A 27,399-nucleotide genomic window follows, 5' to 3' on the forward strand; every position below is an offset into this window, starting at 1 on the left:
CATCAATGACTAACTTGCGTCCCCTACACACTACTACGGGAGCAATCCTAAGTATAGCATGTGTAGCTTATACCGGCTTAAAATAAGCTGGTGTAAAGTATGCCAGATCCAAACTCGGTTCGGGAGCAGGGCTACTGCCAGGCTAAGCCTGGTGTAGGGAAAACAAGCCTTTCAAATAGAGTTTGATATAGACCACTCTAAGTTCCGACAGCTTGCCACGTTACATGACCATGACTGCAGCCTCAGGGAAGGAATAGCCAAGGAGAAAAGAGTGTGAAAAAATATCAGTCAAGGCCCAGAGTCAGTAGAGCCTGGGTTTACAGTGTAGTTAGGCAAATGTCCTGTATTTCTTGTCATGTGAGGCAAATGTCCTGCATCTGATTGGCCATTCTGAGAACAGGATGCAGGACTTCACGGGTCATTGACCTGATGCTGCAGGAGGTTCTTGCTTTCTCAGGAGCTGAACCACCCTCATTTTCTTCTCATAACAACCCTGTGATATATTGGGTGCATAAATGAACCAGGGTCTCACTGGCCCCGGTTTTTAGCTCTAACCACTATATTACACTATGTCTTTGCAAATGCTATTTTTCTTTCTCTTCATTTGAAGGGGGGGGAGTCAAGATCAACACGAATTCAAATATTACAACTGTAAAGAAACTTGTGAACATTTGGGGAAACTGGAGAAGCAGAAACGTAGCGGACTCCGAGTCACTGACTGCGGCTCCTTATATCCATTTCTCATAATAAGCTGACAATCTTTTCTGTGGTTGAGCTTGTAACCAGTCTTACGTTTAAATAAAAGTGGTAACAGCTCCACATGCCACTATATCCCTACAGACTTATCCACTTTGTGAAAGATGACTATCTGGTCTTTTTGACTTTGCGTTGAGATTCAGTTGCAATACCTACTGGTATTATTATTCTTATAACCCTGAGCCATCTGATGCTATTCCCAAACCTCACTTCTATTACGAAAACACTTGTAAGCTTTCCTGAATTATATATAATGCTTGGAAAATCCTTCGCAGTCCGTTCCCTGTGATCTCTGCATTTCTGGAGAGCGCAAACCTGAACCTCAATTGCTGTAAACCGGCGGCGGAGGTGGGGAGCTGTTGTACAAGCAATAACAGCTCTTCTGGCTTTATGGATGAGGTGAGGATACAGCCTAAACATACCTGTTTTCAGGCAAACTTTGCAGCCGCCACACAAAGCCCTACTTTCTAGCAGTCACTGCACCAATCTGGAGTTGGAGAGGTTTGGGGGAACTCCAAAAGGCAGGGCTTTCAGGACATACTGCCAATGACCTCTTAAGCATATAAAAAGAGCCATGCTGGGTCAGACCAAAGGCCTATCTAGTACAATGTTCTCACAGTGGCCAGCTAAATGCCTACGGGAAGCCTACAAGCAGGACAGGAGAGCAACAGTACTCTCCCATCTGTCATCCTGAGCAAGTGGTATTCAAAGACACACTGCCTCTAGCGCTGGAGGTATAACACAGGCATCATGACTAGTAGTATCCTCCATGAATTTGCCTAACCAACTTTTAGAGCCATGCCAGTTGGTGGCCATCACTACATCTTGTCTGTGATGGACCTTGGAGTCTCATTCATTCATTCATTTAGACAAAATAATAAAAATAAATAAATAAGAATAAAAATGTGCACACCACCACCGAGACCATTCTATTACAACTATCCAACCTTCCAAAATTTCAACACCTCTTGCGATAGTTTGACCCCTTTCCATTTTAACAGTACAAATTCTACAAACACCCCCCATATTTCCTCAAAACCATTTCTCCTGCATATTCCCTGTCTTACCTGGATGGCACATTAATTTATGATTAATATCCCACACCTCTTTATACCATTCTTCCATTTTATATTCTGCTTGCCCCTTCTGCTTCCTAGCTATAATATTTCATGCAGCTGTCAATAAATTTGTGAGCAAGTCCTTCAGAGCCTGTGAACCTTCCACCCCATCGTAAATTGATAATAATGCTACCTCTGGACTTTTGGTCAGCTTCAACCCAGTGATTTCTGTTGTGTCCTTAAACACCCTTTGGAGTCTCAAATTTTAGTGGTGCCCCTCTACCTTTCGTACTCCATTCTGAATAATAGTTGCAGCCATGCATGCCAACTCTAGGGAGCTGAAGGCACCTTGGCACCTTCAATATTTGTTTTAATGGGGCTGGTCCCTCTCAATCTTCAGGCGACCCCACGCACACCGCATGTCCAGTGGCCAGTTCCTCCAGAACCCTCGGCCTCCTGCGTCATGCAACACATTCCAGCTCCCATCTTGGGGGCAACCCAGCACCTCTGGTTGCAGTGTCCCAGCAATGCCTCTGAGGCTCCGTGCCCAGTCTGACTGAACCAGCCGTGCTCCCCTAAATCCACCTCTGATATTGTGGCAGCAAACAACATGGCTCAACTGTGCATTGGGCAAGTACTTCCTTTTTTTCTATCCAGAATCTCCCACAATTCAGCTACATCTAATGACTTAGGGCAGGCATGTCCAAAGTCCATTTTGGAGGCCTAATTCGGCCCCCTGACCAGTTTTATCCGGCCCCTGTGTGGCAGTTATTTATTGGGGTCAAATCCTTAAAAAAGCTCAACAACTTCAATCCTAAAAAATGATCAACAAGTCTGAGCACCCCTGACTTAGGGCTTTAGTGTTATGAAAGAGGAGGGGGGTCGTCTCTCTAGCCACATCCTACATACCTGCATACATCTCTCCTGTGCCTCCCCTTACTCACATTCTCCTCTCCCCCCCGCCCAATGACCCTGCCTCCCATATATTGCATCCTTTGCTGGTAGGTTTGTTGCATGAGCCCCTTGACCGCTTTGGTTGCCCTTTCCTGAATCTTTTCTAGCTCTACAACATCTTTTTTGAGGGATGGTAACTGGAACTGTACATAGTACTCCCAGGGTGGATGCACCATAGATTTGTATAACAGCGTCATGATAATGGCAGTCTTATTTAGCAAACATAACAATGGAGACGGGAGTAGAGCTGTACTGAAGTGCAGGCTGAATCTCCTTCCCATCCCAGACCTCTCCTGAGGATCTCACAGCACTGAGAGAATCTGGACTAGGGGTGGGTGAATTTGCCAATTTCACTTCCTCTCAGTTTCTCATTTCCCCAAACTGAAATTCAGTTCTTCATATTTCCATGTGAGTTTGAGGTTTTGCCCTTTTTTGTTTTTTAAGATCCTCATGAAAAATTTCATTTGAATTTATCCTAATATATATGCAAACACTTTTGCAAGCTATTTCCCCATACTGTGGTACCTCAGGTTACATACACTACAGGTTATATACGCTTCAGGTTACAGACTCCGCTAACCCAGAAATAGTGCTTCAGGTTAAGAATTTTGCTTCAGGATGAAAACAGAAATCGTGCTCTGGCGGCGCGGCGGCGGCAGCAGCAGGAGGCCCCATTAGTTAAAGTGGTGCTTCAGGTTAAGAACAGTTTCAGGTTAAGTATGGACCTCTGGAACGAATTAAGTACTTAACCTGAGATACCACTGTATATATATTAATATACTACTAGGTAGAGGAACTGAATTACAAAATTCAGAGAAGTTCAAATTTCAAATGATGGCTGAATTTTGGTCCTTCTAATGTTTTAAAAAGTGCAAATCAGGGAGGCTTGCTTTTAAATGAAAACTGAATAAAAATTCTTCCCTGTCCCTAGTATAAGCTCCAGCAGATGTTTATTTTGATTTGCTGGAAAATCCTAAACATGCCATGCAAATAAAGAGGATTCTTGCACTGTAATGAGCACTAATAGTCTCCAGGACACATTTCGTTGATAACAATGCTTTTTATATCATTATTAATAATCAACCTTCATATGGTATATTGAACACACTAAATTGATTCATACACATTATCATTTGAAATATGATACAAGCTCCCTTCAGGTCAAGTGAACACATTTCAAGTGCTGGCTACAATAGTTTTTCAAGATTATGAAGATTGATAGTCTGCAACAGTTCTTAATACATAGTCCAGACACTGTAAAGTGAGAACGATGTCAAGCATGCAGTGTAGTCTAAGATTAGGTTATGGAACAGCACAAAGATTAAACTCATATTAATTAACAACGGTAGAGAAATTAAACGTACGTTTCCGAGCACAATTCAAAGTGTTGGTGTTGACCTTTAAAGCCCTAAATGGCCTCGGTCCAGTATACCTGAAGGATGTCCTGATCTGTTCTTCATAAAACAGTACGCCACTAGGACTACTTTCCCTCACCACATTTGCAAAACTTATGCAATAGTCAGGAATGGCCAAAATCCTGATGAAAGAGACAACTGGCCCCACCTTGGCTTTAGGCCTAATTTTGAAAGAAAGAAAAATTCTCCAGAAGCATTTTTTGCAAAGACAGGCCAGGTCATTAGAGTAACAAGAGTTTAAGCAGCTCCCACAGTGGCTGTGGATTGATCTGCCAACACTGCACAGCTCTCGGGTGACGCTCCCCAGAAATATTTCGAGCTAATATCATATTCCAGTGATGAATGCGAGCATCTGAACAATGCTTTCTCGGGACAGAAGGCTCTGCTTCTGCACAATGTAAATTTTCTTTGGCACCAGCCCAGGCTTATAAGCAAACAAACGTTACTATAACTTATGCACAGCAGGGCCTTATCCACCGAGCAAAATTGCAGTTATTTTTTAAAAAATCCTTCCTATTTGGAATGTTGTCGTGGAAGGAAACGAGTGGCTTGAAATGTGGAAGTGACTCTCGTTGGTCTTTCCATTTGTTTGCACAAGACAAATTTGGGCTAAAAAACAGAGCTAGCACTCAATGTCATGAGGCTGAGCACATTCGCTTAATTAAAATGTTTAGTGCAAAAGGAACAGGATTCTACAGGGCTGCGAGTCGCAGTGCACTTGCTCCTATCTTTCTCTACTAACATATTACCATGTGTGGTGTGCTGAACTTAGCCCTTATCCCGTAAGAACACCTGTCCCAGCATCCTCCTGAAGTTACACATTGCAAGAGACAATTACTAATGGCAGAGAAGCAGCACTTAGGACCAGTTTGTCCATCACCAAAAGTCTTCACATTGTGGAACTTTGCAGGCCGTAGTTTGAAAATCATTGCCTTAGAGTTGATGTCAAAGAGAGCCTTTCCTAACTTAGCATGCTCACCTTTTATTTCTAAGCCTTCTTCTGGGGTGCTTCTTCTATCCATCGACACCATCATTATCCAGTCTACTGAGCAGGTATATTATCTTAGATGCTCCTTTGCTTCCCATATTGAATGCTATCAATTTATGTAACTTCTTTCTGTATAACATTGTGAAAAACTCCTCCTGCTGCTCTCTCTCTCTCTCCAGTTAAAACTCTGGTTCATCTCTCTGGATGGGATGGAGATGGGCAAATTATATTCTGACCAGCTAAACCAAATGAATATGTAAAACATGTGATATAACATATGACCATAAAATTTAATGAAAATTGGAATGCCATTGATATAGCACCATACCCCCTCCAAGGGAGACCCAGGAGAACTGAGAGATTGGAAGTAACTTCACCGCCTTGGGGACACCTCAAGGTGTAGGGGAGAGAGGGAGAGAGACATGGAGAACCTTCACAAGCCGGTAGCTGAAGCAAAAAAGGAAATCTTAATATTGTGACCTGACCCATTGTGGTTTCATTTAATGGTCCACCACTCAAATGTAGACATTTAGATACATTAAAGGTTTGACCCTGATGAATTATTTGAGTTCTATATTTTCCTCTCCTACCCATCGCGTCTAACCTTCATCTCCAATGTTAGCGACCCAGCATGTTTCAACACAGTAGTATGTACGCTTTCAATCATCATTATAAATGAGGAGGGGTCCTCAACCCAGGCGCTCAGCCAGGTTTACTAAAACTTTCCACGAGGAAAGCCTTTTGTTTTCCCCTCCAGAGCTGCTAGACTAGGCCAGGAGAGAGGAAGAGAGGGAGGGGAAGAGAGGAGAGGGAGGGCATTATGGGGAGCTTGAAATCCACTCTGGTGTGTTGACAGTATTACTGGGCTTTGCAGAGTACCTGCATGTTGTTCTAATGACATCTGGACTACTGGAAATCAGTGAGAACACTCAGAAGTTTTTAAAAGGCATAATTGTGGCAGCAGCAGACTAAACTTAATGCCTCGAGAGCCAATCACTTTAATCACAAAGCTGAGGTGCATGAAAAAGGATACATTTCAACGCAAGAATAATTCTGTCTGGTATAGTTCCTGTTCAAATAAACTATATGACCAAATCATGTGCATTTCAAATTTATATATAAATTTGAAATACATATAACACCCCCGCCCTTCCCGAACATATGGTGTAGAGGCAACAGAATTTAATATATGCTGTATAGGAGAAATATGGACACGTCAGACATCTAACAGTTCGACAGAGTAAGCAATTCATGGGAAGGACATTAGCAATAGCTCATATTACCTCCATAAGTTACAGCTTTTACTGCAAAAGTTATTTTTAAGAGACACCTTTAAAACGGCTGGTTAGGCTGCAGCTTTCAATAACACTTTGCCTGTGGTTTTACCTTTTTTAACATACTTACGCGAGAGTTTAATACTCCCAATTTATCTTTTATTTTTTTAAGAAAGCCATTGAAATGTATGCATTCATGGGCAAAGTGCTATAAAACTCACAGCTGCACAGAGCCAATTACAAGGGGCAGAAGCTGAATGGCATTGGGGCAGGGAAGCGGATGAGGTGTTTTTGATGCCTGCTGTCAGCCATGTTTAAAAAATCCAGGTACCTCTTGGTTTAGCATCTCCCTCTCTCTTTCTCTAAACCCACCTACCTAGACAGACAGACAGACAGACAGACAGACAGACAGACAGACAGAGACAACCTAATGGGCGGAGAATCTGTGGCTCTCCATTTGATGTTGGATGACAACTCCCATTATCCCTGCCCATTGTCCTTAAAGTTGGGGCCGTTGGGAGCTGGAGTTGAACCACAAAGGAGGCCCATAGGTTCCCCATCCCTCTTACAGATAAGACCATCCAAGCAAGCCTTCAATTATAAAGAGGGGGGGGGATACGTAGTGCAATGAAAAAAACAGCAACAAACATTTTAGTTCCCAGATTCCATTTCCCAATTTTTTTTCAGGTAACTCTGACTTCAGAGACAAATATGACACTCAGTTTGTACTGAGGTGCTGTGGACGGGAAAGTTAATGCATTTTGTCCTTGATGGGAATCAGACCAATGGGCTGTTGTAACAGGGCCTTCTCAGCAGTGACCATGCAGTTATGGAATTTATTTCTATTAACATCAGGCAGACCCTACCTCTTTGAAGCAGGCCTTGGAGACACATTTCTTCTCTATAGCTTTTAATGCAGGGTCATAAATAGTGGTTGCTTATTGGATGGTGGCCAAACTTTATTATTGTCTCTTTGCTGGTTTTCACTTTATTATTGTTGTCGGTTGCATATTTTAAATGAGCTTTATGAGTTGGATTTATATTGTAAACATGTTGTAAGCTGCTTTGTGGAGGACATCTCAGAAAGCCAATCATAAATCCCTTAGATAATTAAATTAATGTTCCTCGGGTAACGGAATATTGTGGGGAGATGATCAACAGTGCTTAAACCAATGATTTTCAGCACACATTCTTAGAAGCAACTTCCATTGGCTTCACAGATCTTACTTAAAGTATGTGCATTTTAGGTAACCTTTTTAATGGTTTTGTTTAACATTTTGGGAAATTGCTTCCCATTAAGAATATCATTCAAATGATCACACCTTGGCTTAGTTATGCCAAGATGTGTATGAACCTTTCGCATAAACATGCAACCTCTTTAGTTCTTACTCTGCTGTGTGAAATGTTTAAACCAGGAAGTCTTTGACTAAACCAGAGATGCCCATTTTGGCATGAGTTGGTTACCAGCTCCCAAACAAGCCAAGATATTACACCAACTTCAAACCATTTTTTAAAAAATACACTGGCTTGATCTAAAGTATAACCATGATTTCTAGGAGTTGTGTCCAGTGAAGTAACTGCATGAGGAGAAAAATCTCTGCTCACATGACATAACTTCCCCTCCTTCATCTCTGTGCTGAAGCAGATTCGGGGTGTGTGTAGGGGGCACACCTATGACTTGTTCATCCAAAGTTTAGATGGAAATAAGCCAACATTAGTTAAAAGTTAATATGCTTTATTAAAAAAAAAAAAGTTTAGAACATAAATGCCTCTGGTTTGAAAAGCTATTGTAACTTGGTTGCTGGTTTTTTCCTTCAAAACATTATTTGTTATCAGTGCATTCAGTGAAACACTGACTAATAATATCTCTTAGCATAGAAAAGTTGGACCATCGGTTACTTTCCAGGAGTTTCTTCCTGTTGGTGCTGACTGTCACTCACAAAGATAACATTTCTTGATAACCCCCGTTAATTTCTTTGATGTTTTTAATGGTAGGAAATAACTTCACAATTGAATGGCATTTGCTGTAGGAAATGACCTTCCTTTGATACTGAAAATGACCAATTTGACTTTGCAAATTAGGAACAGTTAGAGAGTTTGCACATACTTTGCAAGGCACAAATTTTACTGAAAGGTGACATTCTGCTAGTGGCCAAAGAACTGCCAGCTTCAAGTGCAAGTGTGGTTGTAAGTCAACCACAGCGAATACTCTGCCTGATTGAGAAATGTCCTACAAACTTTGAGCTATTTTAGAAATATCTTACAAAAGACAGGTGGTGTGGATTCTATATGGATGTGCATAATTGTCACATATCTAAAAGTGTCTCACTTTGGTGCAATTTGATAATTTGATTAAATGCCATCTAAAAACAGAGAGCCAACCTTCTGGTGGAAGATTCCAGAAAGAGTGCCATTTTCCTGCTTTTAACATCACCATTTGAAAATAAAATTACCAAAGGAGAATGTTGTTTTTGAAGGAAGGAATGCATTAAAAAGTGTAAGGTAATCCTCAGATACCTTGATATAAAAACATGCAAAACCAAGGGTTTCCTTAGGATTTTTCCTTTTAATTAAATTAATTGCATGATTAAAATTTGCATTGTCTGCATGAGTGCCATATTAATTCCAGTGGTGGAGAAGTTTGGTATTAGTCATAGAATATTTTTGATTGAGTCAATTACTTTTGGATTTCCGCCCCCTCAGATCTGTAACATATCTGAACAGGTTGCTACACAACCAGATAACATAAAAAAAAATTCAGACTTTTAATCAGAATTCAGGAGGAGAATTAATAAAGTACTTCATTTTTTAAAAAATGTCATTGCTTTGCCCCACAAGACAATCATATTCATAGTTTAAGTGGAACAATTACCTTAAAATCGGGATCTGTTCAAAGGTCTTTCTATACCATGGTGCATTTATATCATGTTTTGTGTCACTGAAGTGGGCCTCCTCTTGCCTTGCTTACATGCTCTACGCGGCTCTTGCTTTGCTTGCTTTACAGCGAGCTGGGAGGAGCAAGGCAGGAGGAGGGACGGACGGGAGCCATGGCTCTCGTCCGCCCCTGCTCCCAGCTCGCTATAAAGCAAGCAAAACGAGAGCCGCGCAAAGCGGGACAGAAGCCATGTAAGCAGCTCTCGCTTTGCTTGTTTTACAGCGAGCGATGGACGGAAGCCATAGCTCCAGTGGCGGAGGCATCCCTCAGCTTGGGACTGCAGCGGCAGCTGAGGGATCCTGCTGCCGTCCAGTGCATTTGCTCCATAAAATGCACAGACATTTCCCCTTACATTTTAGGAGGAAAAAAGTGTGTCTTATGGAGCGAAAAATACGGTAAATAAGGCACAAGTTCATATGAACTACCAGGGCTGTAAACACCACATCACAATTCAGTGAGTTAATAAAATTCCAGATTTTGCCCTTTATTGCTCTGAAGGAATAAATCTCTTGGAGTTTGACAAACTCATTGTAGCATTTTAACACTGCAGTGGTGCGTGCAGTGTGTGTATTAGCCAGCTACACATTTACAACAGAAAGTAAGGAAACTGGAGATGTGACTGGTGAAGCCGCCTTAACTTCAGATGTCGAAGAGTGAAAGTCACGATTTGATTTATAATTTGGACTTTTCTTAGCTGAAACAGAGCAGTTTTATCACTTAATTCCAGATAGCAAGCTTGCTCATTTCAACCTGCAGGATATGACAGGCAGTGGATCAATTCCAAATCAGCTCTCAGTGCCATTCTGCAAGCCACTGGCATCGATATAAGCCAAGACCATATGGTTAAGATTATTGCAATGTAGCTGTTGGACATGTGGATACTTCGGCAATGACTAACAGCATTTAAACGTTTAGATTATGCGCTTTCATTATTGCTGATGACATTAAAGGAATCTTTCCCATCCAGTTGTCACTCGAGCAAAATTAGGCAACACTCCGCAAAGCTGTTAACGGGCAGCTTCCCCCATCAGAACGTTTCAGGAGGTTAAAAGAACTCAATGGCACATCAAAATGGCTGAACATAAACCTCTACATCTGCAGGAAACTTACCATCGTCCAGGTATAACTGGTCCAATTCCTCGCGTTCTCGCTTGATCGTTACAGGAATAGGGGCCAAATTATGATTACTGTCCTCATGCAACTCGGGCAACGGCAGTGGCTGATTTGCTGGAGATTCATTTCTTTGAACATTCGGCAGTTGCTGCTGACCCATTACGGATGAGCGAGTTGGACTGCAGGACTGCAAATAGGTTGGCTCTTGGGTTACAGATGGAACTGGAGAGGAGGGACTGTTGGGATAGAGTGTTTGTTGGTAACCAAGGGAACAGCTACTGCTCAGATGTTGACTCACCTGCGGCTGCAGCATGATGTGAGATGACTGATCTGGAGAGCTTGGATGCACAACTATAGACCTTGGCACTTCCTGTATGGCGGGGACACCTCCAACCGTCTGCTGAAGTCCTAGGTGGCTGTGGCCTGGGTTGGTGATGCACTTGTAAGCAGGAGAGGAAAGATCATGCAGCTTAGGACTTGAGCTGGGAGACGATGACATCACAGCATTTCTCTGCTGACAGGAAGTGAAGCCAGTCACAAGGCACGAGCCAGGATCAGGAGGCATCATGATCTGCTGGCTGTAGTATGGCTTGGAGAGAGGGCTTAATCCTTGGTTCCTTGGTCCACAGGTTTGAGCAGGCTCATAGTCGTCAGTGGGTTCTGTTTTTATAACTGGAACTGTTGAAAGAAAAAGAAAGTGCTTTAAATAAACACGGAGTTGCACACTGGTATGATCAAGTTGGCTTGTGGCTAGGATACCCTTTGCAAAAACAAACAACGTCTTGAATAAGACTCTGTGTGTCCTTTGCCTGGTTCTCCCACCCCATAAAAAATATGAATGAGTCATCCACACAAGAAAGTCACAGCTGGTTCTAATATTGAAAAAGACTATTTTCTTTGGACTCTCCTCCAGCTCTAATGTGCTATAAAAATCTATTTGCAAATAGCTGCGCTGCAGTAGAAGCTCTGGACCCAAGGGCTCTATGGATTTGTAGTAATCAAAGGAAATTTTTTAACTTGGATGTACTACCACATGTCTACTGCTACTGATGGCCCATTTGATAGATGTCTGCACAATGGGTAAATTCAAGCATGGGGATTCAGAAAAGGGGCTTCCAGAGTTCACCAAAACAAAACTTCAGGAAGAACGGCATGCTTATGAAAAATGATGCATTTAATCATACAGCTTTTTTCTTGAACAAGCTAGAATCTGACTTTTCTTTTTTAAAGCAAATACAGTGGAACAGGGTCTACATATCATTTTTATAGCCCACAGAAGAGCACACCAATATATATATGGTATGCAAGGAGCATCCAGATCACGGCTTACTTGATTCAGAAAGATAGAAACAATCCTTTAAAGCCCTTGTCTACATTCTACTATGCAAAAACAGGCTACCTTCTACTTGCTCAGTGAGGCAACAGCTCCTCCCACCACCACACTTTGTGGCTGTACTTGCTAATCAAGCACAAGTCACAGTTTCTAAAAATGCTGGGGAGAGAAGGCTGAAGGGCTTATTAAAACGATGCATACAAAAATGTTCATTTTAGGAAAACTTTGCACCAAAATGCAGATAATTTTGTGGTGACACTTTTTTTTAAAAAAGAAGCAAACAGATGCAGAAATGTGGTGATCAGGAAATTATCAGATTCATCCACCTTTAGACATAGCATCAGCCAAAATTACATTAGAACCTAATTTCTGCAGCAATGCTAGCTATAAATCAGTGACGTCTCCAAATGGTGACATCACAGCAGTTGGATAAACACAATGAGCTCCTGTGTGGACACAAATGTGGTAAGGGTCATTTAAGTTTTATAAACTGAAATGAAGGCTCTGAATGAGTAAGATATTAACACATCAAACCTTCACAAAAACCTTGCTGAGGGAGGACAAGTATGGTTGGTTGTGTGTATTTTTTAAATGAATTTGCAAAGGTCCATTTGCTGTGATATTAGAATCCAGAGTTTCTAACATTTATCTATTTTGGTTTGTAGCTATTATAATATGTTAGAAATATGGCACATACTACAAAATACAAGGCATTCAGCTGCCATTCTTCTAATTACCGTATTTTTCACTTTATAAGACGCACCCGACCATAAGATGCACCTAGTTTTTGGAGGAGGAAAACAAGAAAAAAATATTCTGCATTCTAGAAGCCAGAACAGCAAGAGGGGCAGCAATCCCTCTTGCTGTTCTGGCTTCAGCAATAGCTGTGCAGCCTGCATTCACTCCATAAGACACACACACATTTCCCCTTACTTTTTAGGAGGGAAAAAGTGCATCTTATAGAGCAAAAAATATGGTAATTGGGTGACTGCTGTTAAACAACAACCAAAGGTTCTGTGTTGTATTAAAGCCTAGTTAGATTATTGTAATCAGAGCTGTTTTAGGCAGCATAATCAGTTGTGCATGCTGCAGTAAACCAGTTAGTTGAGACGTAAGATGTCACAGCAGATTTTCTGGTCTTCCTATAAAGAGCCATGCAAATGCATAACGAGACTTTATTGGCTCTGACGTATGTACTTCTATGGCTCACATCTACACAGAGTGTTAGCCTGTTGGGTTATTCTACTAAAAACTCAACATTAAGTATAATTATATTTCCAAGTAATTCAAATTACTCAGTGATGTTACAATTCTCTTCTGTTTCCAAATAATTCAGTTATTCAGTGCTTTACAATTGCCGTTAAAATGTTTGGCTGTTCAACAAACACCAAAAGAGACAGGACACTGTCAAACCATGGGCATTCAAGTTCTTCCAGAGGAAAACCCTGGGGCCTCCAATTTGCTTATGTGGAACTAATGATGCTAGAACATGCATTTTCTATCGTAATACATTAAGCATGCAATTCTGAAAGAGGTAAACTGAGTCCAAATTTGTCTTTACTTCTAAAGAAGATTCTTGGACACAAGAAACATATTACAGCCCCCTCCCCCAGAGCAACAAAAAATAAATAAATGTGTTACTTTGACCACTTCTTCATGGTTTACCAAATGCTAGTTTTATTGGTTTGAGAACACTGGGATGGGGTGGAGCCGAGAAGCAACTGCCCATTATACTTTAGGGAACCCAATATTAGTTTCCATTGAGTGAGTGTTATAAAGAAGAGTGGAAGTGGAAGGGATGAATCTGATTAAGATCCAGAAAACAAGGATATTCCAGTTAGCAAGCTTTTTTGCTGGGAGGGGGCTCCTATGCCTTTAACAGCTGCACGATAAATCGGACTTCAGCAGGTGAAGCTATTCCCATTACTGCATCTCTATGCAATAAAATTCTTTGTCTGCTGAATCCATGCATGCCATACAGCTGTTGAGACTAACTAGTTCTGATTATATGCTTAGGACGAACTGCATGCTGTCCTGTGATCCAGCATGCAATTTACTGCCTGATCCAAAAGAAGCAAAAGATTACCACGAATGCATGTGTGGATGTGTGCATATGCTGAAAAACAGTAAAAAATACAAAATGAATGTGAATGCCAGAAGAGGCTACAGATGCTAAACCAATAAATACTGTTATTAAAGAGGATTCCAATGCATCCACAGGGTATCTGTGAAGTGATATGATAAGTGCAATCTCTGGAATACTGTCAAGCAAATCCCATAAATCCTCCATTGTTAGAGACAGTGGCATAAATCCATTAGGGAGATTTGGTTCATGTAGTTAAAATCTTGAGTCAAAATGAAATGTCAGACTACCCTCCAGATTCAACTATGCAGTTTTACTCATGAAGCCACACTGTGGAACATTCAGGGTTGTTCAGCAGGTTGTCAAGATCGGTGCTAAAACCACTGGATAACACATGTACTTTCCATCTGCAGCAAAATCCCAGGTACAAATGTAGGAAGGTATCCACTGAAGTTATACTTAAGAGTAGATGCACTGAAATCAATGAACTTAAATGAGTCATGACTAAAGGAAGTCCAGTTATTTCAGTGGACCTACTGTAGGATTCAGCTGGACACAACCCCAACTACTTTACAATTGTTTTTAACTCTTTAATCAGTGTTACAAGCCAATAATCCACTAACATTTTCACCACTGCGGATTAACTACATAATTGAAAATATATGATAAAACTGACAGGATTGCCAGCAATATATTCCGACTTAAGAGCTACCCTGTTCTCATCACTGCAGTTTGTAGACTAACTTGTCAACAAGCTTCTGTTGCTTTTAGAAAAAAACTAATGGCATGATCTGATTTAATCAACAACAACTGTATAGTGACTAGTGCTATGTCAGAATTTTTAAATGTTTGATTCTTAATGTGAAAGTTGCAATGGAGGGCAGGGGTCAACCTTTTCATGCATTCATAGCAATTGTTTCCCAGATTTGAAAGTGTTTGATTTCAGCCAATCCGGGAATCATGGTGTGACTGTGACAACTACATGGTATCACATAACAAATAAGTTATGATTTTGTGATACTGCCAATGCAGTTGGAGTTTGATATTTGGGCTGTTCTGGATAGGACTACATTTTCCCCTAAGAACTGTGTTTGCTGATTTTGGCTTCCTGGTCCAGCTCTGCTCCTGGGTATCCAGGTGGCATCTACAGCCAGGAGTGCTTTTAATCCATTTGAGCTTGTATGCCAGCTGCAAACTGGGGAAAGAAAATATTGCTGCTTATAGCTACCAAGTTATAATATGCTTTATATGGGGCTGCCTCTGAAACACCTTTGGAAGCTGTAGCTAGTCCAGAACATGTCAGACAGATTATTAACCCAGAGCTGCCTCTTTGATCATATTACATCTGCGTTCAAAGTCTCGCATGGACTTCGATCTGGTTTCTAGACACAATATGAAATGTTGGTGCCTGCATGGTTGAGGTGCAGGGTATTTGAAAGATAGCCTTCTCTCATATGAACCTGTCCACGCTGCAGTCGTCACTTGAGGTCCTGCTATGTGACCCTTGTTTTCCAGTGTAAGGTAGAAGGGGAGGGGGCTATGGATAGAGCTTTCTCAGTCATGGTTCCCAAATTCCGGAACTCTCTTCTCAGGTTGGACACTTTGTTCCACTACATAATATGCTGTGGAAATTGAAATTCTCCCCCACAGCTGAAGAGTTCTCTGAGTTCTCTCATTTTTAATATCAGATTTCTGTCCATTTATCCTTTGGCATAGAAACTGATCTGTCTCGTCTACGTAAATGGTTGGCAGATTGCATTGTTGGCAGATGATGGCATATATCATATTAGAGGCTGTGCAGGTGAAAAAGCCCATAATTGTGTGGTTCATGTTGTTTAGTCCCATGATAAGAGTGGAGAGCTAACATTGCTGTTTGTAGCAAGGGTTTGTTCTATGGCTTATATGATTCAGGATGCACATTAGGTTAAGGTTTTACATTTAAAAGGCAGAACAATAGAAATGCTTACAAGTGGATCCATGAACAGGATCTGGAATCTCTAACAGGTTTCTGAACTTTCCAATTGCATATACATTATTATTTTCATAACATCAAATTTATGCAACATGCATTGTTCAAACTGTGTATATGATTTCTCTACATCTCCACTTGTACAGTGGAATCTAGAATATATGCCAGGATTCGCATAGAGTTAAGTGTCTCGCTACAAAGCTAAAATATTTCTATTGTCCATTAACTGTGAATTGTTTAACTACATTCCAGAAATTGCATTTAGAAGACATCTGAAAGCAGCCCTGTATAGAGAAGCTTTTTAATGTGTAATGTTTTATTATGTTTTTGAATATGTTGGAAGCTCCCAGAGTGGCTGGAGCAACCCAGTCAGATGGGCGGGGTACAAATAATACAATTGTTGTTGTTGATATTGATGCAATAACATATGGGTATATTTTAGTCATAGGGATGCGGGTGGCACTGTGGGTTAAACCACAGAGCCTAGGACTTGCTGATCAGAAGGTCGGCGGTTCGAATCCCTGCGATGGGGTGAGCTCCTATTGCTCGGTCCCAGTTCCTGCCAACCCAGCAGTTCGAAAGCACGTCAAAGTGCAAGTAGATAAATAGGTACCACTCCGGCAGGAAGGTAAACGGCATTTCCATGCGCTGCTCTGGTTCACCAGAAGGGGCTTAGTCATGCTGGCCACATGACCCAGAAGCTGTACACCGGCTCCCTTAGCCAATAAAGCGAGATGAGCGGCGCTACCCCAGAGTCGGTCACCACTGGACCTAATGGTCAGGGGTCCCTTTACCTTTACCTATATTTTAGTCATCTTTGATATCAAGAAATACTTATGACATTTGTAAGACTCAGGCCCTTTCCCCCCTTTGCCATCCGACAGCTCTGCTAACCTAGCAAGGTTAAAGAGTTTGCTCAACTGAGCATGAAAGTTTAAAGCAGAAACATCTCAGGAGAGCAGCAATAAAAACACAGATCTGTGTCACAATAAAGGAAGCTGTAATATATTGCATCTTGGTTTTACTACTTTCACCTAGTAAAAATAGCTTAATATTTCAGTTTAGAAAGTGAGCTAACAGTGGGTGGAGGATGCAAAAAAGAAAAAAGAAAAAAGCAGTGTGGCTCTTAAATACCGCTAGAAAACTATCACTATAAATAGTCAGTGAATAATTATAGACACTGAACAGGCAACAGAGCCCAACGCTAGCAGAAGTGGTCAATAACCACTATTTGAATTGCACCCCGTAGGAATTGGGCCAGTGCAGACCCAGACCATGTCATGATATGGACAGCTGTGTGGTTGCATGCATACGTCAGCAATTCTGAATTGCATCGTGGCTAAGAGGGTGAAGGTTTCTGGCTGAAATCTCAGCTCAGCCATGAACTCACATGGTTGCCTTTGACGAGTCACTATCTGCTAGTTCATCCCCGATCCCGTCCCTATAGCTAATGTATAGTGCAGCAATAGGGAGTACTGAGCCCTTAGTAAATGATACGAAACAGCTCTCTTCCGTTTAAAATGGCTTTTTGCCGCCATATAAACAGAGTGGCCTGATACCTATTCTCAGCATTGTGGACAGCTGGGATCACATTTAGAAAAGTTAGGATGCCACAGCCTGAGAATTGGCCCAGCCATGGCTGTTTATTTTGAATAGCATTTTATGATTCTCTTCATGAGTCTGCCATGGTTGATACTGTTTGCATATGAGGAAAAAATGGTTGCAAGATCCAACTTTAAGTAGGCCCATCACAACTTGGCAGCTTCCTGCTCGGTTGAAAGATAGAGTTGACCACTTTGTCCAGCTCCTCAGACATTTTTGGTGATTTTTCAGGTCTAATAATGCTAACTTTATTTATTCAATAAAGAATTTTCATAAACTTTCTGAGTTTTTAGTTCATTGTCCTTGCTTCCTGTCACAAAAGTTTTAAGCCATAAAACCACCGCTGAGAGGGCATTGATAGGAAATTAGAGAGTGCTGTGACACTGAGATTAGAATATCAAATGGATTGAGCCAGGCCCTCAGTATTTAATAAAAATGGACACTGCCAGAAGGGATTACAAGCAACTGAAAAAGAAAGAAGCATTGTTATCTGGAAAAATATATTTGGCAGTCTTTTAACTGACACTCATACCATTGGCATGGGTTTTAAAGCAGAGTGAATGGTTTCACTTGGCCTTAAATTTAAGTTTTAAAACAGATGTTGGTTACTGAAAGTACTATAAAAAATTAGGAACCAATTCAGTTTCACATTGGTGGATTTTAAGAGAGTATGATCTAAAATTACTCACTGCTATTAGTAGTAAAGCTCCTGTCAATATGATGGGTGGCAAACGCCAAGCATCATGGGGGGTAGCGTCGTTTGCTTTGCTTTTCCAGTACATGGTGCTAGGGCTCACTTGCCTTCACTCAGTTCAGCCCAGAAGGACTGGGCTCCATTGGGTCAACAGCAGAGCGTGGCGAGATAGTAGGAATGCCCACATCTCCCCACTATACAGTCCTAGGGACTGATGCTTAAAGAATAATGGGAAGATACAGGCTTCTGCCATGTTTAGACCACACAGCCCTTCGTCAAAGACCCTGCTGCCATGGTGAAGCAAGCAAGAAGACTCAGAGAATGAGGCCTGCTGTACCCTTAATCTACACTCTGCTAACATCATAGATCTTTGTGCTATGGAGCACAAAGGAATGGCCTGCATGATATGGGCAGATGGTGAAGAAAAACTATCCTCCTCTCTCTCTCCTCCCCATTGTGTCAGGATCAGGCCTTGGGTACCCTTGACAAGACAGAGTTTGGGCAGGTGGGAAACAGCCCTTTGTTGTAAAATGGCTCTCACAGGCTTTGTTTATCCCACTCAGAACAATGATTGCTAGATAATTTGCTTTTCCTATTTTGCAGTTGGAAAAACGAGGTTGAGAGATAGGAACTTGCATAAAATCATCCATGATCTGAAGGCTGAAGTGGGACACGAACTCTTATCTTGCAGATCCATGGTCCATTGTATATATTGGAAGTCACATTACCTCAGCAGGATTAAAACGGATCACTAGAAATCTGCTGCCTAAATCAACCACAGTTAATATACTTTTCATTTTCACCATAATGATCCGCAACCTTCACAGACAAATACGTATATCAAATAATATTTGGGTCCCGTTCAACCATCACAAAGGCGCCCCACAGTTAGCAGGGCACTGCTGTATATGATTATGGTTGCTATTTTCACATTCTCTTTTCCTTGAGTATATTTTGGCTCCAGCCCTCAAGCCACTTCCTTTGGAGCAGCCCCAATGACTTCTGTGGGAATGTCTTTCTCTCAGGAATTGTATGTGTGTATGTCTATGTAGGTTTAAGGATTATAGCCTTTTGATTCTGAAATATGGATTACCATATTTACAATAGTATACTTCTTACACCACAGAAAGGTACAGGACGCTGTTCCTTTTGATGTGATGTTAAAAACCAGGACTCCCTTTAATGTAGAGTGAAGTGAAATTAAAACAGCAGGTAAGTTTGTTTGAAGAATTTCAGGTTTTGCTACAGATGTTTCAGCACAAAATGTCTTCTCCCCTCATGAAATCCATAGTATTTATTTGTTCAGTAAGCAAAATAATTTCTCTGCAAAAACATGACACATATGCACACACAATGGGTAGTCTGTCTCCTCTTTAAAACAGCCTGCTTTATTTTCACCAATGAAGTCTAAAAGAAAATGTTTAAAATAATGTTTTGTTTTTAAAAGGTGAGTGAATCAGCTGATGAAACAATGGCTTATAAATAAGGTCCATGAAGCTACTCGCATAATTTTGTTACATTCAGGGGTGCAATAAAAAACATAAGTGTTTTGTTCTTTGCCAAGGCTGACCTCTCTATTTCCACTTAGGCCTGTTGAGCAGGGGAAATGACTGTGGAGGTACAATGTCAATATAATCTATTTCCTTCTTAGCTCCAGGTTCTATGAGTAGCATTTATTCCAGTGTTTCCCAAATTTGGGTCTCCAGCAGTTTTTGGACTACAATTCCCATCATCCCTGAATACGGGTCCTCCTAGCTGGGGTTAATGGAAGTTGTAGTCCAAAAACAGCTGGAGACCCAAGTTTGGGAAACACTGATCTATACTCTACATTTGATGTTACTCAAGTAGTTCAGAGTGGTAGTGGATTGATCTCAATGACCTAGAGGAACTTTTGTTGTGCTCCTGGTATTATTTTGCACCAAAATTAAGTCCTACAGAGAGGTCTACTGAAGCAACAAAATGATGATTTTTTTTTTTTTGCACAAGACATTCCCCTGCCCACCCCAGATTATTCCACATATTGACATATCATCAGTTTACTATTTAAAAGAGTGCTGCACAGTTATTATAATCATTTTAAAAAAATTAATACAATACTTATTCTCTGCAACTTGAAGCTAAAAATATGTTGTTACCATTAGCAGGAAGGTAGGTGAAAAGCTGGTACTGGCTTCTCTTTCTCTTTCCATTGCAGACATAGAAATTAACTTGGACGGGACTTGTAATTCTCTGATTGCGGAACGGTGGAATCTCAATCACCAATGAAGTCTAAAAGAAAATGTTTAAAATAAAAGTTTTGTTTTGAAAAGATGAAACAATGGCTTATACAGAAGGTCCATGAAGCTACTCACATTCATGCAAAACTTTAGGGATAGGCCTCCAGAGCTTTGCAAGAGTATTTCCTACACATTTGAATTTTCTTACAGTGTCTTGTGCCATGGGTAATCTGAACAACTCAATGAGAGGGTTTTTGGTCTGTTTTTGCAGTCATGCACTTCAGTACAAAATGCACCTGATGCAAACGTGTGTATTTATTTATTGCTGTATATACTTAAGAATATAAGAAGTGCCTGTTGGATCAGGCTGATGACCTTTCTAGTCTAGCATCCTGTTCTCACAGTGGCCAACCTTATGCAACACCACTGTCTCCTCCTGCGGCTTCGAGCACATGGTATTCAGAAGCATACAGCTTCCAATTGTGGAAGCAGAACATATCCATCTTAGCTAGTTGCCTTTGGCAGCCTTATCCTCCATGAATTTGTCTCATTCTCCTTCAAAGCCACCCAAGTTGGTGGCTCTAACCACTTTTGGTGGGAGTGAATTCCATAACTATCTGTCGTATAAGTACTATGTTTCAGCTGCCCTGAATCTTCCAACATTCTGCTTTGCTGGATTACCAGGGGAAAAAAATCTCTATCCATTTTCTCCGTGCTATCCATACAGTAATTGTATACACATTGATCATGTCAACTCCTACACATCACAAAATTAAGATAACTGCAGATTTCAAACGGATTGCTGCGTTCTGCTTTGCATATTGTTTCAGAAAGTGTAAATTTGTTAGATTTGGCTTTAAATGCATATTGACTCAAATTTCTCATCTATCCATAACAGTCACTCAGAGTGTCTCTCCCACATCCATACACAAACATACAGTGTGTGCACACTGTACTTGATATGCTAGCTGAGTGATGAACATGCATACACACACACACACACAGAGAGAGAGAGAGAGAGAGAGAGAGAGAGATTATGATGTTTCTCAAAGGGGAGATACTTACTGGCTTACACAACTCTTTGTCAGTTTTGGCTTCCATTTCCCACACGTGATGACCATCTAAAAAACAATAACATGAAAAGAAGTTGTCTAATTCTACACCGTTATTTCTTCACAGGTGTCAGAAATGAAAAGGGGGTCTCCCTTTTTGAGTCAGCCTTAATTTAGTATCACACAGAGAGGATGAAGTTGAAACAGGCACTTTGCTTCTTTTGTAGTTTTTGATTCTCCAGTGCAATCAGCCTTCCAAGGTGATCCTAGCAAACATTTCGCAGGCTGTACAGGAAAGACAAATTGCAGCAATAAAAGTGCTAGCACGTTTGCAAAGCTAAGCAGGATCTGGTATGGTTTCAAATTGAGTGGGGGACCACGTGTTGAGATTCCTGCATTGCAGGGGATGGGACTAGATGATCCTTGGGGTCTCTTCCAACTCTATGATTCTGATGGACCATGGTGGCTGGAGCCAAAGGGAGTTGAAATCCAACAGCATCTGGAGTGCCTTTGGTTTCCCCATCCCAAGGCTACAGTGTTGGACTTAGGAGAGTTGGCTTCAAATTCTTATCCAGCCATAAAGCTTTCTAGGTAACTTTGGACCAGTCATGATGATCCCCCCCCTCTCTAGTTAACCTGTGTCCTAGAACTGTTGTGGGCATAGGAAAGAAAAGGAGAAACTGGACATGAGAAGTCTATTAAGGGCAAAGGGCACAGACTAGATCCCACTCATTGTTTTATCAGAGCTGAAAATAGGATAGAATGAAAATGCTATACCTAGAACCGTCTGAGCTGGTTAAGAGTTTGTAGTCCTTTCAGCTTTGTAAATGAATTACCAGAGCTTCAGGCTTTTTCTATATTCAATCTATTCTGAAAGATTAATTACTTGAATTGGGATTCTGTTTTACAGTTCCTGCCAACTCATCAAATCTTTCAATTATTTTTTACAGTGCCATTGCTGTATATTACTTTTTCTTTTTTTCCTTTTAGGCTGATCACAAATGTGTGTCTGTTCATGAAAGTTTTTTAGGTGTTACGTTAAAGGAAGGGGTTGTATCGAGTCCTTTGACTATCTGAGAAATAGCAAGAGTTAGTGTTGCTCCAGTACAAAATTCTCTTGAGACTGTCCAGACTTTAGCTGCTGCAGAAAAGTTGAGGGGAACAGATGACTCAATAAGAGTTAGTGACATTTCATTTAACAAAAACATAAGGAGGAGAAACTGTTATGAAGCAGAGACCAAAAAGCAAAGAATTAAAAAAGCAAAGAATTAAAGAGGGGGGGGGGAAGCAGGCAATTCCTCATGTTACGTCTGGTGAACCAAGAGGGAAATCTCTACACCCACGGACTGGGATCAACTCCAGGAGAGAAACCTTAGAGCACTACGTCAACTTCTTACAGTAAACATGTTTTGTAGGTTTATCTGGATCAGCTAATTTTGTTTTGTTTTTTTAAAGGGGGGGGAAGTTGGGAATGGATGGAATAAATTTTAGGGGTCTCAAAATGCTAAAAGACTTGCTTATACTGGAGAAAAAGGTCTTATGTCAGTACAACATTTGCCAAGTATCCTACCCAAGTATGCTAGATGCCGTCTCCAGTCAGAATGTGCCGGAGGAGTGAGGAGTGATACACCACAAAAGTTTCCATTGTAAGGCTGCCACATCTGCATCAGCCTGGCTGACTCACAGCCGAAGGCAACTCCCTGCCTGGCCGAAGTCCAACGAAAGTACACCAGAGCAATTTATACCTTTCCAAAATGCAAATAATTCAAATTACAGACATAACATAAAGCTGAAACAGACACATTTCAGGCATTCCCTTTAAAGTTTAACTCACTCAAGTGATTCTCTCCAAATGGACTTTGTTATTGTTGTTGTTGTTGTTGTTGATAGTGTGTGTAAAAGAAAGGGAGACGGAAACCTAGCAAACCACTCATATATGTTCCTCTCATCTATCCCCAGAAATCTTTTTTTGGAACACATAATGTTTCTTCAGTGAGGTGTTGTTACTTTCTGTACTGGAGCAATTAATCTAATATCTGACCCTTTAAAAACCTGGCATTAAATTTGTTTTGATTTCTTTCTTTCTTTTAGAGTTTAACTTTTTGCCCAAAGGCTTAAACAGCATTATCAAAACTGAATTTTAAAAGAAGCATATAGACAACTGAAATGGTTCATAGCTTGCCTGTGAATGTAAAATTCTTGAATTGTTTGCAAACAGACGAATTCTAAGATTGTATCCATTGTGGGATTGTTGCTGACACTGTGAAGCCTATCATTAGTCCCCCCCCCTCTCTTTTTTTCTTTAAGGGAAACAGACTCACTAAACAGCAGTCCAGCTTTCCTGTTTATACAGCTGAAAGGGGAGTGGGAGGGAAATCCCAGAAGAAGCAAAGGCCACTGATATAATTTGAGGCTTCCACCTTCACGTTAATGGGCTTTCAATAAAAGGCACTAAAGAAAACAATGCAGATGAGGTGTGCGTTCACACATTCACTTCTTTGTCAAAGTCCCCACGTTTTAGTGTGTGTGCTTTCTTTTTAGCACACATGTGAAAGGGTTAACAGGACTTGTGTTTCTAAAACATGTCTGTGGCTGGTTTTGTGTTGGCGCAATATCAAAAATAACCACAATTAACTCTTTCGAATGTGCACTTGTGCATGTTCTAAAGAACAGCACGCCGTTATGAAGAAACACAATTATTATTTTTTGTGCGTGAGGAGACTAGGTGGCCATATCCAAACAATGAGAACTGTTTACAATTTTAAAACACCACCGCCAAACCCTTGCCATGTTTCCTTGCGGCATAACAGATAGGGAAGTTTCCACAGAAGGAGTGAGGTAAATTAGTTCTCTTGCATGAAGGCAAGAGCTTCAGTCAGAAACTCTGGCATTTGGAGATTGATAACAGTGGTGGCCAGTTCTGCACACCTACCGCATTACTATATAGGCTGGTTTTGAATTCCTAAAAATATAAGCGGGGTTCTGAAACGGAATGGCTGAGCGCTGAATGGGCCTTTGTAACTCACTCTGTATCAACTGCTCTCTACGGAGTTAAAAAGGAAACTCTGCAGAAGTCAAAAAGTAAAAATATTCCAAAACCATTAGGGAATTCCCTGCAGCATGAGTCACAGAAACGGCTTCCCCACCACACCCATCTAGAAGATTTCCACATAAAAAAGGCATTGTGGGCTTGTTCTAACACAGCAGCAGCAAGAGCAAAAATATATTTTGTATATCTCACTACTTCAGTTATTTCTATTGAGATATTGTTGCTAATTTTACTTAGCTTTTTTCTCCTTATTTATTAGAGTGTGGGAAAAGAGGTTTCAGAGGAAACAGGCTAAATCCTTAATGAATGAGTGCCATGGATTATGCTTCAATTAAGATGAAATAGTATATTTAATATGAATGCAATGGGTTGTGCTTCAGTTAACGTGAACATAATTAGTGTGCATAGTCTTACCAAAACCCTTATCCCATTCTTAGTACAATCACATTAACTATGGTTTGTTGGAAACATGAAACATCAAGCATGGATTATTAAACTATCTTGTTTCAACAAACCATAGTTAAGGTTAAAGATTAAGGTTTCAATGTAATGTGGTTACCTGAAATTAGAAGCCAAGGCAGCAGTACTGAAAGAGGAGAGATTGCATCCAGCTGAAGCCTACTCATTTCCATCAAGACAAACCATCGACCAGTTGCTAAATGAACATAGCACTTTTAGGTCCTAATTTCAAGACAACACAGCCTGCCTTTATTTTTCAAAGGTTTAGATAAAATAATTGCCTCCAATGTGGCTGAGTAGTGATGAATTTATAATACCAAATTATTAATTAATCTGTATGTATAGCTTCCAAATTATTAATTAATCTGTATGTGACCAGGGGCTTTCTACGGTAGTGCCAAAAATTGTGGAAACCCCTCTTTTAGGAGATTTGTCAAGCTCCTACCCTTTCAGTGTACAGGTAGGAACTTAAACACATTTATTTAAGCAAGATTTTGATGCTTAGCAATTTGTTGCCTCTTCAAGTGCTTAACATGTTTTACCTTGCTGCTGTTGTGCATCTTGATTTGATTTAATATTTGTGTGCAGTTTTTCCAACAACAAAGTGGAGCTTAAAACTTTATTTTCTTTCAACTATTAGGAATGGCTATTTATGTTTTTTTGTGGGGTTTTTTAAAGAAGCTTTGTGGATATTTGCTACATAAAACAAAGTAAAAATGTCAAATTAAATAATTCGTTTTGCTTAATTATATTTTTCTTATTAAATTTTGGGGTTTGAATTCTGCTGCGGTTGATCTAATACTTTAACCACATGTTCAAACTTCAAACTGAGATTATTGGTAAATACCCTAATGATCAAGGGTCTGTATACCAAGTCTTATGAGGAACTGTTGAGGGGTTGACTAGATGGCCCTTGGGATTCAAGATGACTTTAACAGATTGGACAACTGGGTCCAAACGAATGAAATGAATTTCAGTAGGGGCAACAGAGGAAGGCAACCAAGATGATCAGGAGTCTGGAACCCAAGGCTTATGAGGAATGGTTGAGGGAATTCGCTGTGTTTATCCCGGAAAAGAGGAGATTGAGAAGAGCTATGATAGCTATCTTCAAATATCAAAAGTGCTGTCACATGGAAGATGGAGCAAGACTCCAATTAAACATCAGAAAGAACTTTCTGATGGCAACAGCTGTTCAGCAGTGGAACCGATTCCCTCAGAAGGTGGAGGTTTTTAAGCAGACGTTGGATGGCCCTCTGTCATGAATGCTTTAGTTGAGATTCCTGTATTGCAGGGGGTTGAATAAGATGACCATCAAGGTCCTTTCTAACTCTATAATTCACTGAAAAAGTAAGTGCAAGGTGGTACCTACAATTTACCTTTACCTATAGGATGTTCCAATATGGATCTGGCATAAGTAATCTCTCTTCTTGCCTGCTTCTAGGAGTCACAGGTGAGAGCTGAGTGCAGGGTAGGGAAGAAAGGTGAACAAACTACCCCAGGAGGACCACCACCAATGATACTACCCCTCCCCAACACCCCATACTTCCCATTGGACTACAGCTCCCATTATCCCTAACCACTGGCTATGCCAACTGGGGCTGGTGTGAGCTGGAGTCCTATACAATTTGCAGGGCACCATGTTTCCTACCCCTGCCAGAGCAAAATTGGGCTGAGGTGGCTCTGAACATCTGCCAGGAGTGTAGGAGTGTGAGTGTAAGAGACTCCGGGTATTTTGGGGGGGGATTCTCCCAGTTTCACCCCATTAATTGTCTATCATTTGTTTGCGGTTCAACTCTGGTGGTATTCCAGTAGAACTCTGGGGTTTGAAATGCCAATAATGGATTGTGTGTGTGGGCTCACGCACCCTATTTAGTAATGGCCGCTTACCCGTTTCAGCGGTGAGCAGCAGTTGCGGCCTACCACAGCACCTCAAAAGCCCACGGAGCCTCACCATGTTGTTTTGTGACCATTGGCTCGCCTCCCTGGCCACCATGGAGCATTGTGGGCACCACCAGACCCTCTGTTCAAATTCAGCCAATCCGCGGTGGCCTGGGAGGCGGGGCTTGGGGAGTGGACCTGAGGAGATCCAGGTTCAGCACAACCAACCTCACTGTGAGGTGGTGAAGCTAAACCGTCATGACTTCCCCCAAATAATTCAAGGAGCTGCAGTTTAAGGGTGCTGAGAGTTGTTAGGACACCCATACTCCTCTCCTAGAGTGACAATTTCCAGAATTCCCAGTGAAGAAGGATGGATTGTTAAATAATGATGATGAAGATGATAATCTTATTATTTGCATGCCGCCCATCTGACTGGGTTGCCCCAGTCAAACAAACCACTCTTGGAATGTGGGGGAAGGGGATTTGTGGTTCTGTGAACAACTTTCAGCACCCAGAACAACCTACACTCCCCAGTATTCGTTGGAGGAAGTCATGTCTATTTAAAGTGCTT

The 27,399-nt window shown here is 41.0% G+C and overlaps 1 protein-coding gene across 3 annotated transcripts in view; it reads right to left on the reverse strand.

The window, feature by feature from the left end:
* Positions 1 to 27,399, reverse strand: part of NFATC1 (nuclear factor of activated T cells 1) — a 131,046-nt gene that overhangs the window by 25,448 nt on the left and 78,199 nt on the right. For 2 of the 3 annotated variants that reach the window (XM_082234972.1, XM_082234973.1), the window contains exons 7-9: positions 21,456 to 21,511; positions 20,310 to 20,442; positions 10,491 to 11,171 (exon numbers count right to left, since the gene is read on the reverse strand). In XM_082234972.1, coding sequence (XP_082091098.1) covers positions 10,491 to 11,171; positions 20,310 to 20,442; positions 21,456 to 21,511 — 870 coding nt within the window. The remainder of the gene's footprint in view (positions 1 to 10,490; positions 11,172 to 20,309; positions 20,443 to 21,455; positions 21,512 to 27,399) is intronic. The other variant, XM_082234974.1, reaches the window with a different exon arrangement.

The sequence above is a fragment of the Podarcis vaucheri genome (genome assembly GCF_965113315.1).
Source record: "Podarcis vaucheri genome assembly, chromosome: 8".
In the NCBI taxonomy this organism is placed as follows: domain Eukaryota; kingdom Metazoa; phylum Chordata; class Lepidosauria; order Squamata; family Lacertidae; genus Podarcis; species Podarcis vaucheri.